This window comes from Myotis lucifugus, unplaced genomic scaffold (assembly GCF_000147115.1).
Source record: "Myotis lucifugus unplaced genomic scaffold, Myoluc2.0 scaffold_27, whole genome shotgun sequence".
Classification (NCBI taxonomy): Eukaryota; Metazoa; Chordata; class Mammalia; order Chiroptera; family Vespertilionidae; genus Myotis; species Myotis lucifugus.
This window is the reverse complement of record NW_005871075.1, coordinates 4867393-4880482: the sequence shown is the minus strand read 5'-3', so window position 1 is coordinate 4880482 and position 13090 is coordinate 4867393. Positions and strand designations below refer to the sequence as shown.

The window sequence follows — 13090 nt, the reverse complement described above, 5'->3', positions numbered from 1 at the left end:
TATGATATGCTAAGGCCGCTCAAACACAGGGAGCTGCCCCCCCCCCCCCCGTTGGTCAGTGCACTCCCACAGGGGGAGCACCACTCAGCCAGAAGCCAGGCTCACAGCTGGCAAGCGCAGCGGTGGTGGCGGGAGCGGGCCTAAGCCTGCAGTTGGACATTCCCGAGGGCTTCCGGACTGCAAGAGGGCACAGGCCAGGCTGAGAGAACCCCGCCCCCCAAGTGCATGAATTTCGTGCAAGGGGCTCGGCCCTTGCAGCCCTGGCCGGCCCTCACAGCCCCTACCGGTCATCCGGAAGGACATCCAGAAGGCCGTTTGGCTGTTCGATCTAATTAGCATATTAGCTCTTTATTATATAGGAGATATATATATATTACCCTACCCAGCACCTAATTGGAATGCTGGTCATTTATATAAGATGTCCAAAGGATGATGCCAGTGACTGTCAGAAACCAAAAGCTTTAAAAAATAAAAATTGTAGCCGAGGCCAGTTTGGCTCAGTGGATGTGCAGGAGGCAGCTGATCGATGTTTCTCTCTCATCGATGTTACTAGCTCTCTATCTCTCTCCCTTCCGGCACATCCCCAGTGGGAGATGTGCAGGAGGCAGCTGATCGATGTTTCTCTCTCATCGATGTTACTAGCTCTCTATCTCTCTCAATAAAAAATTGTAATATTATCTATTGTTTAAAGAACAAAAATGGCGGGGGCGGGGGGAGAAACCCACTACAGTTCATCTAAAAATTGTAATATTATCTATTGTTTAAAGAACAAAAATGGCAGGGGGGCGGGGGGAGAAACCCACTACAGTTCATCTAGTCACAGGAAGAAGGTAATCTTCCTAACCTTTCATTTTACAAGAAACACAAATTCAGAGGGAGCAAGTTATAGTCTCAGTGGCAAGGAGATCACTGTATACTATTCTCCATTTCTAAGGACAGTGCTCTTCAACTTGGAAAAGCCAACTGAGTTAGGGTCTTGTTGTTAATTAGGTTTAAACAATGGAAATTACTAATTTCGGGTGAAGGGAGCAAGAAAACAAAGAAATGGTACCACTTGTCAACATGCTATAAGTGGTGACTGTTTCTTCAGAGTCTTCTTTAGAAATGTTCGAAGTATCAAGAGCCATTCAGAGTTATTCTCGGATTCCTTAGTTGTCAAAATAATTTAATTTAGTGGGTCCTACACCTAATAAGTCATCAAAATCACAGAGGAAGCTTTTAAATGACAACAGTCTTTTATTCATTAGTTATTTACCATGCAAATATCTGTTGCCCACCTAACATGATGTGAAGGTAGTGCTTTGGCTAAACACCAGAAGATGAGTTGTCAAAGGTAGATAGGTGAGGCCCTGGACAGTTTGGCACCATGGTTTAGAGTGCTGGCCCACCAACTAAAGAGCCTCAGGTTCGATTCCCAGTCAAGGACATATACCTCAGTTGCAGGTTCAATCCCTGGCAATCCCTGGATCAGTTGGATGGGGCACAAACAGGAGGCAACCAATTAATGTGTATCTCTCTCTCCTCTCTCTCTTCCCCTTCCCCCTCCTTCCACTCTCTCTAAATATCCTCACACCCGGGGTGAGGATTTTTTTTTAAAAAGGTAGACAGGGCACTCTGAGGAAGTGTTTTCTTTCTTTTTTTTAAAGTTCATCTCTCTCTAATCTTTGAAACACCATAAATTGATTTGATTTGACATACAGCTGGCAGGTAAAGTCAGATACCACCCTTTCAAATCACTGAGAAAAGATAATTAAAGCTCTAATAGGAGACATTTCTAATTCAATCATAATGTTACAAGAAATAATCATTTAGAAAAACCTTACTTTATTTTATTTTATTTTTTTTAAATATTTTATGGATTCTTTACAGAGAGGAAGGGAGAGGGACAGAGAGCTAGAAACATCAATGAGAGAGAAACATCCAATCAGCTGTCTCCCGCACACCCCCCACTGGGGATGCGCCCGAAACCAAGGCACATGCCCTTGACTGGAATCGAACCCGGGACCCCCCAGTCCGCAGGCCAACGCTCTATCCACTGAGCCAAACCGGTTAGGGCAGAAAAACCTTACTTTAAAAAAATATATATTTTTATTGATTTCAGAGAGAAAGGGAGAGGGAGAGAGAGAGATAGAAACATCAATCATGAGAGAGAACCATTGATCGGCTGCCTCCTGCATGTCCCACACTGGAGATCAAGCCCACAACCCAGGCATGTGTGCCCTGACCGAGAATCGAACCTGTGACCTCCTGGTTCATAGTTCGATGCTCAACCACTGAGCCACACCAGCTGCGTGAAAAACCTTGCTTTTTAATAAAATTTTTTCACCAATACAATTCAACATTATTCAGTAAAATTTTTTGCACAGAAAAATATCCCCACAAAATATAAATAAAATACTTACTCTCGAATAGCTATCTTTTCAGAATGCCTTGAGGATACTGAAGACATGCTCTGAGACATCTAAAAACAACAACAAAATATAAACAGTTCATAAAGCTTATATAATTAAAGCATGATAGTTATTAGGTCCTATTGCAAAAATTTTGTTCAATGTTATACACACTGTCTCTGTCCCAGTTTTTAAGAGTCCAAGTTTATATGGTTCATAATAACATAATTCTTTTCCTTCAACAATTACTTTCAGTGGACAAATTTACCTACATTTTTACTTTATATTATTTTCTGAATCCAATTTGGCTGGATTAAAAACAATATAGAATTACATCTTTTTTTAAAATATATTTTATTGTTTTTTTTACAGACAGGAAGGGAAAGGGATAGAGAGTTAGAAACATTGATGAGAGAGAAACATCGATCAGCTGCCTCCTGCACACCCCCCACTGGGGATGTGCCCACAACCAAGGTATATGCCCTTGACCGGAATCAAACCTGGGACCCTTCAGTCCACAGGCCGATGCTCTATCCACTGAGTCAAACAAGTCAGGGCTAGAATTACATCTTATTTATAATTACATACTTGATCTTAAAAATTTCACAAGGAAAGAGATTGACACGTATACTTCCCAAGCAGAGTGGGCCCAAACCTGGTTATACAAATCAACAAAAGATGAACAGATCTCTCTTTGTTTATTAAGTTTAATTTTGATGCTCAAGCCATAACTGCTCCCTCCGCAGTTGATCCCCTGCGACCCGACCCGCCCAGGCCCTGCACAGAGCCATTTGCTGGATCGCCTCAGGCAAAGGCTAGATTAGCACCTCTCCAGAGGACAGAAGTTTTCCCACAGCTGATTCTCACAGCCAGTCGGCCTGGTGGTCAAATCCCTCTAGTATTAACTACAACAATCAAGGCTCAACTAGAACAAGACTGCGCACAAAGACCACAAGGGGGTACACCAAGAAAGCATAAGAAATGCGGAGACAAAAAAACATGACAGAAATGGAGGATATAGAGCTAAAAAACGCAATTTTGAGGGCTTTCAATAATGTGCTAGAAGCAGCCAATAAACTTGATGAGAGCCTCACGAAAACTAATGAGACCCTCGATGCTATGATAAAGAAACAACTAGAAATTAAGCATACACGGACTGAAATAAAGAATATTATACAGACACCCAATAGCAGACCAGAGGAGTGCAAGAATCAAGTCAAAGATTTGAAATGCGAAGAAGCAAAAAAACACCCAACCAGAAAAGCAAAATGAAAAAAGAATCCGAAAATACGAAGATAGTGTAAGGAGCCTCTGGGACAGCTTCAAGCGTACAAACATCAGAATTATAGGGGTGCCAGAAGATGAGAGACAGCAAGATATTGAAAACCTATTTGAAGAAATAATGGCAGAAAACTTCCCCCACCTGGTGAAAGAAATGGACTTACAGGTCCAAGAAGCGAAGAGAACCCCAAACAAAAGGAATCCAAAGAGGACCACACCAAGACACATCATCATTAAAATGCCAAGAGCAAAAGACAAAGAGAGAATCTTAAAAGCAGCAAGAGAAAGAGACTCAATTACCTACAAGGGAATACCCATACGACTGTCAGCTGATTTCTCAACAGAAACTTTGCAGGCCAGAAGGGAATGGCAAGAAATATTCAAAGTGCTAAATACCAAGAACCTACAACCAAGATTACTTTATCCAGCAAAGCTATCATTCAGAATTGAAGGTCAGATAAAGAGCTTCACAGATAAGGAAAAGCTAAAGGAGTTCATCACCACTAAACCAGTATTATACGAAATGCTGAACGGTATCCTTTAAGAAGAGGAAGAAGAAAAAGGTAAAGATACAAATTGTGAACAACAAACATGCATCTATCAACAAGTGAATCTAAGAATCAAGTGAATAAATAACCTGATGTACAGAATGAACTGGTGATTATAATGAATCAGGGACATAGAAAGGGAATGGACTGACTATTCTTGGGGGGGAAAGGGGAATGGGAGATTCGGGAAGAGACTGGACAAAAATCGTGCACCTATGGATGAGGACAGTGGGTGGGGAGTGAGGGCGGAGGGTGGGGCGGGAACTGGGAGGAGGGGAGTTACGGGGGGGAAAAAAAAGAGGAACAAATGTAATCTGAACAATAAAGATTAAAAAAAAAAATTTGATGCTCAGAATTCCATTTCCCTCTGAACACTATCTTGAATAATGCAGGATCTCAATTAGTGTTTGAAAACAAAAGAGAAAGAAAATACTACAACAATAATGACTAGAAAAGCCTAAAATTGTATAGCAACTGATGACCATAATCATCCAAATGGTCTAAATGCTGCTAGTAAAGATAAGTTTGACCATCCATTTTCAGAACACATGCAACTTTATTTAGATTTTTTTAAAAGATTAAGTTTTTGATAAATTTATTAAAATGAGGACTTGGATCAATTGAGAAAAACTTACCAGTCTTTGATTTAACCGCTTGTTTTCTTCTTCTTTTAATTGTAATGTCTGCAGGGGGAAATAAAAGAGACCCGTGGTTTGGTTTATCCTTGTTCTTACTCAAATCTAAACATGATTGACAAAATCTTTTAAACTTCAGATTACTTTCAGTTCCAGTACAAAAGTTAGTGGGAAATGTTTATTTATTGATCCTTTCCCACTGTTTTAATTATTTTCTGGATTAAAAAATGAGAACATTTTTAGTATATTTACCTAACCCAACCATTTTAAAAAGTTTAATGTGCATTAGAATCGTATCACTTGTGGAACTTTTTAAGTATGCAGTAAATATCTGAGCTCTATCCCCAAAGACTCTGCTAGTATGTCTGTTCTAAGAAGAGGTATCTGGATATATCCCAGTTGATTCTGATATGTGATCATGCAACCCTTCAATAGCAGCAAGAACAACAATGAATGCAGGTTAGAACCAAAGCTGAACAATTTTTACTAGGTTCTTATAAGCTTGTAAAGAGAAAAAAAAAATTGCTGAAAATCTTGAAAATAAAGGAATGAGAAGTGCTCTGTAAAACAATTGGGAGGAAACTACTTATTGCCAATGTTCATTTCAATTAATCTTTTATAAAAAAAACCACATCACTTTTCTTCATCATTCACATAATCTATTTTTGCCCAATCCAGGTAAGTATTCAATGCTTTGTTTTTGAAATACGCATACTTATGTTTTAATGAATTCTGAGCTACTGAATAAAACTATTATTGTACATAGTTATTTTATAAAGACCACTAACCTTTTTCTCTAATATAGACTTCATTTACTGGAAACATATGACAAATAAGAGTCTTGAAATGATATTGCCAACTGTTAAGCCACTTCTCAAAATATTAACTACAAAAATAACCATTAAAAAAAGATCTGCCCCAGCCGGCGTGGCTCAATGGTTGAACATCAACCTATGAACCAGGAGGTCACAGTTCGATTCCCAGGAGGGCACATGACTGAGTTGGGGGCTCAATCCCCAGTGTGGGGTGTGTAGGAGACAGCCAATCAATGATTCTCTCATCATTGATGTTTCTGTCTTTCTCTCCCTCTCCCTTCCTCTCTGAAATCAAGTATATATTTTTTAAAAAGATCTAATTTATAAACAGGGTATGTTTTCAGCATAAGACATATTTAACTGCATCCACATAATGAACATATCAAATATTGCAGTTAAAGAAAATAATTTACTTACTCGTTCTAACAGCATTATCCTCTGTTTTTCTTCAGATAGCATATGGATGTTTTCTCTAAGAGACAATGAATTATTTTAGTTTAAGTCTAAAAATTCTGGACTTTACATTCTTCAAAAGAATTTTAGAAATTTAACTATTACTACAAAGCACTTTAAAATTTAAGGATCTGAACTAAATTGTAGAAAGCATCCTGTTTAAGTTACGGTACATTTCAATGGTGTACATTCTTTGTAGCAAAGCTCCTGTAATTAGACCTATAAACCTTTTGAAATTACAAGCAAAACATTCGTTTATGCTTTTTTCTAGGATAATGTCTTTTATTTTATTATTTATTTATTATTAATCCTCACCCGAAGATATTTTTCCATTGATATTTTAGAAAGAGTGGAAGGGAGGGGGAGAGACAGAGAGAGAGCGACATTGAAGTGAGATAGACACATTATTTGGTGGCACGCCCCCAACCAGGGCCGGGGTACAAGCCTGCAACCAAGATACATGCCCTTGACCGGAATCAAACCTGGGACCTTTCAGTCTGCACTGAACCAATTCTTTTAGGAACCTCCATACTGTTTTTCCATAGTGGCTGCACTAATTTGTAATCCCACCAACAGTGTCTGAGGGTTCCCTTTTCTCCACATTCTTGCCAGCACTTGTTCATTAATGTGAGCTATTCTGACAGATGTGAGCTGACTTAACACCAAAAAATAAATAATCCAAATAAAAAATGGGCAGAGGACCTGAATGGACATATCTCCAAAGAGGACATAAACATGGCCAATAGATATTTGAAAAGACGCTCAACATCACTAATTATGAGAGAAATGGAAAATTTAAATATTAATATTTACAACTTGAGACTTTATTAATTTGACTAGAGGCCCGGTGCTCGAAATTCGTGCATGGGGGGGAGGGGGGGGGAATGGGGCGCGGAGGTGTCCCTCAGCCTGGCCTGCACCCTCTCCAATCTGGGACTCCTTGGGGGATGTCTGACTGCCAGTTTAGGACCGATCCCACAGGGGCAGTCGGACATCCCTCTCACAATCCAGGACTTCTGGCTCCTAACCACTCGCCTGCCTGCCTGCCTGATTGCCCCTAACCACTTCTGCCTGCCAGCCTGATCGCCCCCTAACTGCTCCCCTGCTGGCCCCGTCACCCCCAACTGTCCTCCCCTGCTGGCCCCGTCACCCCCAACTGCCCTCCCCTGCCGGCCTGATCGCCCACAACTGCCCTCCCCTGCCGGCCTGATCGCCCACAACTGCCCTCCCCTGCTGCCCATCTTGTGGCAGCCATCTTGTGATGACGTGGGGGCGGCCATCTTATGACGACATCGTGCGACGCCACCTAGGCTTTTATTATTACAGGGGTCCTCAAACTTTTTAAACAGGGGGCCAGTTCACTGTCCCTCAGACCGTTGGAGGGCCGGACTATAGTTTAAAAAAAAAATATGAACAAATTCCTATGCACACTGCACATATCTTATTTTGAAGTAAAAAAACAAAACGGGAACAAATACAATATTTGTATTTGCATGTGGCCCGCGGGCCATAGTTTGAGGACCCCTGATTTAGGATATGTAGTTAATTTTCAAAACTGTTTTTCTATTGCTTTATTTTTTTACTTTTTGGTGAGAGGAAGAAGTGTTCTACCCTAAATATGTCTATAAAATGTTTTCATTTTACGCCCTAGCTGGTTTGGCTCAGTGGATAGAGCATCAGCCTGTGGACCGAAGGGTCCTGAGTTCAATTCCGGCCAAGGGCACGTACCTTGGTTGCAGGCTCCTCCCCTGCTCTGACCCTGGTCAACACTTATGCAGGAGGCAACCAATAGATGTGTTTCTCTCACATCGATATTTCTCTCTGTCTTTCCCTCTCTCTTCCACTTTCTCTAAAAATCAGTGGAAAAATATCCTTGGGTGAGGATAAAAATAATAATAATAAAAAGTTCTCATTTTAGCCCTGCTGGTGTGGCTAAGTGGTTGAGTGTTGACCAAGAGATAAAAGTTCGATTCCCTGTCAGAGCATATGCCTGGGTTGTGGGCTCGATCCCCAGTGTGGGGCATGCAAGAGGCAGCCGATCAATGGTTCTCTCTCATCATTGATGTTTCTATCTCTCTCTCCCCATTTCTTCCTCTCTGAAATCAAATAAAAATATATATTTTCTAAAAGTTCCATTTCAGTTTTAATCATATTTAATTCAGTCACATTTTAAAGCACCTATAAATTAACAATTGTTTGTTGTGATCGGTGTCCTCTCTATGTATAAAATTTCTTAACTTTTCTAAACCGTTACTTTTATGTGGCTTATATATTTTTTCATTATTTGCCTTATGTATCTTTCTCAATTGCATTAAATCAAATATTCTATATTAATTTTTCTTTAGATGCTTTTTTTGTACATAGAATGCAGTTGGATGCTTTTTTCCCAGACAGGTTTTATAGAGAGGTTAGTTTATTTTTTCACATACATTTGGACTTGTTTCTGTCATTTATGTTTTCTAATGCCATGGTCTCTATATATGTTCATGCTTTCCGTTTTCAAATTACACTTATTTGTTCTATTTTTCACGTACATTCTGAAGCCTCATACCTTTCCAGGTCTCAAGGTTAACCAGTTTCTAGTCCCTTCTTTTGAACTAAACAGAAACCTACATTCATTTTTACTTTTCAAAAAACTCCTCTGCCTTTCCCCAATACACCCTCACCAAAATGAATATATTCACTACTAGAGTAATGCCTTTTCCTCCTAGGTTATGGGTCCCAAAGTTTAAACACTCCTGTAAATAAGAACAACTTAATACTACTATAGCAACACTCATCCTGGCAGTCTATGAAAATATGCCAGAGTGATTCATAAGACACACAATCAGTCATATTAAAATATTTGTCATGTTTATAGCTTAAAGAATTAAAATGGCACAACTTTTAGACATAAGAGCTATCAACCAGTAGTGCTAAATATATTTCCTACCTCCAGAACTTTTAGTTTACACTAGTGGCTTAAAAGCCTAATATTTGAGACAGTTCAAAAAGGTGTACTTACTGTACGGACATCATGCTTGTCTCCATTGCTGAGTCCACTCTTCCTTCATCTTGTGTTTCGATGGCTGACTTCTCCGTTTCACCTGGGAGTTCAGGTGCACAAGCTCCATAAAGTTCTGGGGCTGTCGCTACATACGGTGAAGGTACAAAACTGCTACCACGCAGCTTACTGACTTCTTCCTCAAGTTTTTTCTTTTCTTCCAGCAAGCGAGCTCGATCTTCAGATAGGGACTCTATCAAATCTAAAGAGCACCCCAAGTTGAATTAAGCATTACAGAATATTCTTAAATGATTTCTAATTTTAAAACAGAATTAAAAATAATATTACAAAACTTTACTAACCTTTATCTCGCTCTTGCTGCTGTATTGTACTTTTCAACTTATCACTAAGATCATTAATTATGTTTTCTTTTCTCATTTTCTCTCTTGTTAAAACAGTGTTAAAGTTGGTCTGGAAGACAAAATGATTAAGTACATAAATTGTCGCCCTAACCAGTTTGGCTCAGTGGACAGAGCTTCGACCTGCCGACTGAAGGGTCCCAGGTTCGATTCCGGTCAAGGGCATGTACCTTGGTTGTAGGCACATCCCCAGTAGGGGGTGTGCAGGAGGCAGCTGATCGATTTTTCTCTCACACTGAAGTTTCTAACTCTCTATCCCTGTCCCTTCTTCTCTGTAAAAAAAAAAAAAAATCAATAAAATTTATTTTTTTAAAAATTGTCTGCATGCACATAGAACCTTTCAAATATTTCTGCATGTTACGTTTATATGTGGGGAAAAAAGTGCAATTTATAAATGTTTATTTTTTTAATGAAAATGCTATACTGTAGTAAATACAATGTTATTGCATTTCCCTGGTTCCATATTAAGATAATATTGTTCACATATTTATTGTCAGAGGAAAAGCAAAATTTGGGGAAAAGAAAATGATCAACAAATTAGCAAGTGCTATTTTATCTATTCTTTTATTAATCTTCCTGCCTCTGGAAGCTTCTTGTCTTTAGCTAAATCTTGGTTAGCACAATAACATTTCAATAGAGATTTTATCGCATCTCCATCTCTTCTCTGTATATTTCAATGGCCACTGCACATCTGCTTTATGGCCAGACTTAATGGTCTGGCCCTCATTTATCTCACCAGCTTTACCACTCACTATTGATCAATATTAATAACTGAATCAGCGATGTTCAATAACAATCAACTGTAATCTACCAACAGCCTAACATTAATAGGAATTATAAAAAGTAGCCCTGACTCTGATTTGGAAATTATTCCCGGAGTCCACTAGTGTTAATAAATGGGGTCCCTCCCTTTATCTAGGAAGCGTGCTTGGTATTTCTTTGCTCTTCTGTAACATATGGTTCCCTGACCGAGAAGCTAACGGCATTTTGGCTTTGTTTAGTCTCCGGTGAGTGGACAGGGTTTGGGGCCTGGGGGCACGAGACAGGCCTCCTGAAGGCACCCGCTTCTGATTTTAGCAGAATTGAACCTGGGGGAACTCCAGGCGCTCCCAGACCGGCACTCCCAGACCTCAGCCCAGGACCCGGCCAGCATCTGGAGAAAGTGGACGGACACCTCTGAACCTGTCGACAGAATCGGTAAGTACCCAGGGCCAACATCCAACAAGTCACTTCCCAGATGAACTATGCAACTCTACCCCAAGGCTGAAAACACCACCTACCTCTGGTGCCCCCTGCAGGAACATTCTATGTGTGTGAGACCAGTGCTTACCTCTGCCTTCCTGAAATCAGAACTACCTACAAACCCTCCGAGAGGAAGAAACGGGATGCTAACCCCTTTGTCATCATCCCTTTCCAGCCGGAAGTAGCTAAGAGCGGTCGTCACCTCTGTTCACTATAACATCCGGTCGTTGTTGCTCCACAAGGCTAAAAGAAGCTTGTGGGACAAGGGGGGTGGGGGAATGAGGAGGAAACTGGTCTTGCAAGGCGTGTCAGGCCATAAAAACTGTGAACAATGCATTGCCCTGGGGTTGGGGAAGGTTGTTATCGCTGGCCCCAAGACGCCCCAAGACAGAGCATGGACACCTGGGAGCCTTCCTGTAAGCCCATGAAAGGGGGTGCAAGACATTAACTGCAAGACAATGACCCCAGAAGGATATAAATAGCGAAGCCTCTGCATGTTACTTCACTCTGATTTGGAAATTATTCCCGGAGTCCACTAGTGTTAATAAATGGGGTCCCTCCCTTTCTCTAGGAAGCATGCTTGGTATTTCTTTGCCCTTCTGTAACACTCTCTGTTACAAAAATTTGCCAAAGGAAAATGCCTTAGATGGTAATTGGCTTTGAAATCTTATAGTTGTTAGAACATAAATAATAAAAATAGCTAAAATAAAAAAATAAATAAAGTAGCTCTAGCCGGTTTGGCTCAGTGGATAGAGCATTGGCCTGCGGACTGAAGGGTCCTGGGTTTGATTCTGGCCAAGGGCACATGCCTGGGTTTCGGACTCAATCCTCAGTGGGGGGCATGCAGGAGGCAGCCGATCAATGATTCTCATCATTGATGTTTCTCTCTATCCCTCTCCCTTCCTCTCTAAAATCAATAAAAATGTATTTTTAAAAAAAAGAATTATAAAAAGTAAAAAAAATAAATTTTGCTGATGCAATTTAGAAAAATAAAATTTTAAGATTATCATCTCAGTATAAACACTTTAATTTTGCAAAAGAACTTACCTGAGTTTTAAAGAGATTAAGAGATGTACTTAAGATCACATAGGTAGTTAAGAAACTAGAAATAGCCCTAGCTGGTTTGGCTCAGTGGATACAGTGTCGGCCTGCAGACTAAAGGGCCCCACGTTCGATTCCAGTCAAGGGCACATGCCAGAATTGCGGGCTCAATCCCCAGTAGGGGCTGTGTAGAAGGCAACCAATCAGTGATTCTCTCTCATCATTGATGTTTCTATCTCTTTCTCCCTCTCCCTCTCCCTTCCTCTCTGAAATCAATAAAAATATATATTTTTAAAAGTAACATTTAAATAAAAAAACTAGAAATATAATTCACATTTCCTAATTTATAATCTAAACTGTTTCATTTTGAAGCACCTGTCCATGTGACATTATGACTTGTAAAAAAAAAATGTTTTTCATCATGAAGAAGGTATTTAATAAATATTAACAGGGTCAATGTAGGAAAATCACTTCTAAGATATCATAAACCTTAGCTGCACAAAGAAATTATATTTTGCAATTTATGTTGCCTTTCTTTAACCTGAAATAATGAAATGGGGCAGGAGAACATACCTGCTGTTCAGCAATCAAAGATGTTCGAACATTTTGCATTTCTTCATTTTTTCTTTTCTCTTGTTCTTCAAGTTGTTCTAAAAACTTAGCTTTTTCTTCCTGAAGCTTTTCTTGAAGTTCAGCAACCAGGCTTGAAGAATCTTCTCTGGTAGATTCAATGGCAGAACTTGAAAATTAAATATAGTATTGGGTGTTTTTTTTCAAATTTGCAGATATAATCCCAAATTACCAAATACTATAACTAGCTAACATCAGAAAAGTTACATATCTTCAGATCTAACAGTGGTTATTATCATTATTCGCAAATGACATGACATTGTACACAGAAAACCCTAAAGACTCCACCAAAAAACTACTAGATTTAATAAAGGAATTCGGCAATGTAACAGGATACAAAATTAACTCCCAGAAATCTATGGCATTTCTGTATACCAATAATGAACTCTGAAAGAGAAACTAAAAAAACAAAAACAATCCCATTTACTATTGCAACAAAAAAATTAAAATACTTAGGAATAAACTTAACCAAGGAGGTAAAAGACATACTCAGAAAACTATTGGAAGTTGAAAAAAGAGATGGAAGAAGTTATAAACAAGTGGAAGAAAATAGCGTGTTCATGAATTGGTAGAATCAACATCATTAAAGTGTCCATACTACTCAATCTATAGATGTAATGCAATCCCTATTAAATATCAACAGCATATTTCAC

General features: G+C 39.5%; 1 protein-coding gene across 4 annotated transcripts in view; it reads right to left on the bottom strand.

Moving 5' to 3' along the window:
• RB1CC1 (RB1 inducible coiled-coil 1) overlaps positions 1–13090 on the bottom strand; it is a 37379-nt gene that overhangs the window by 6461 nt on the left and 17828 nt on the right. For all 4 annotated transcript variants that reach the window (XR_002828624.1, XM_023751964.1, XM_014453715.1 and 1 more), the window contains 6 exons: positions 12381–12546; positions 9468–9576; positions 9127–9367; positions 6087–6141; positions 4855–4902; positions 2403–2461 (listed from right to left, as the gene is read on the bottom strand). Coding sequence is in view for 3 of the 4 variants with exons in the window: in XM_023751964.1 (XP_023607732.1) it covers positions 2403–2461; positions 4855–4902; positions 6087–6141; positions 9127–9367; positions 9468–9576; positions 12381–12546 (678 nt within the window). In the remaining variant the exon portion in view is untranslated. The remainder of the gene's footprint in view (positions 1–2402; positions 2462–4854; positions 4903–6086; positions 6142–9126; positions 9368–9467; positions 9577–12380; positions 12547–13090) is intronic.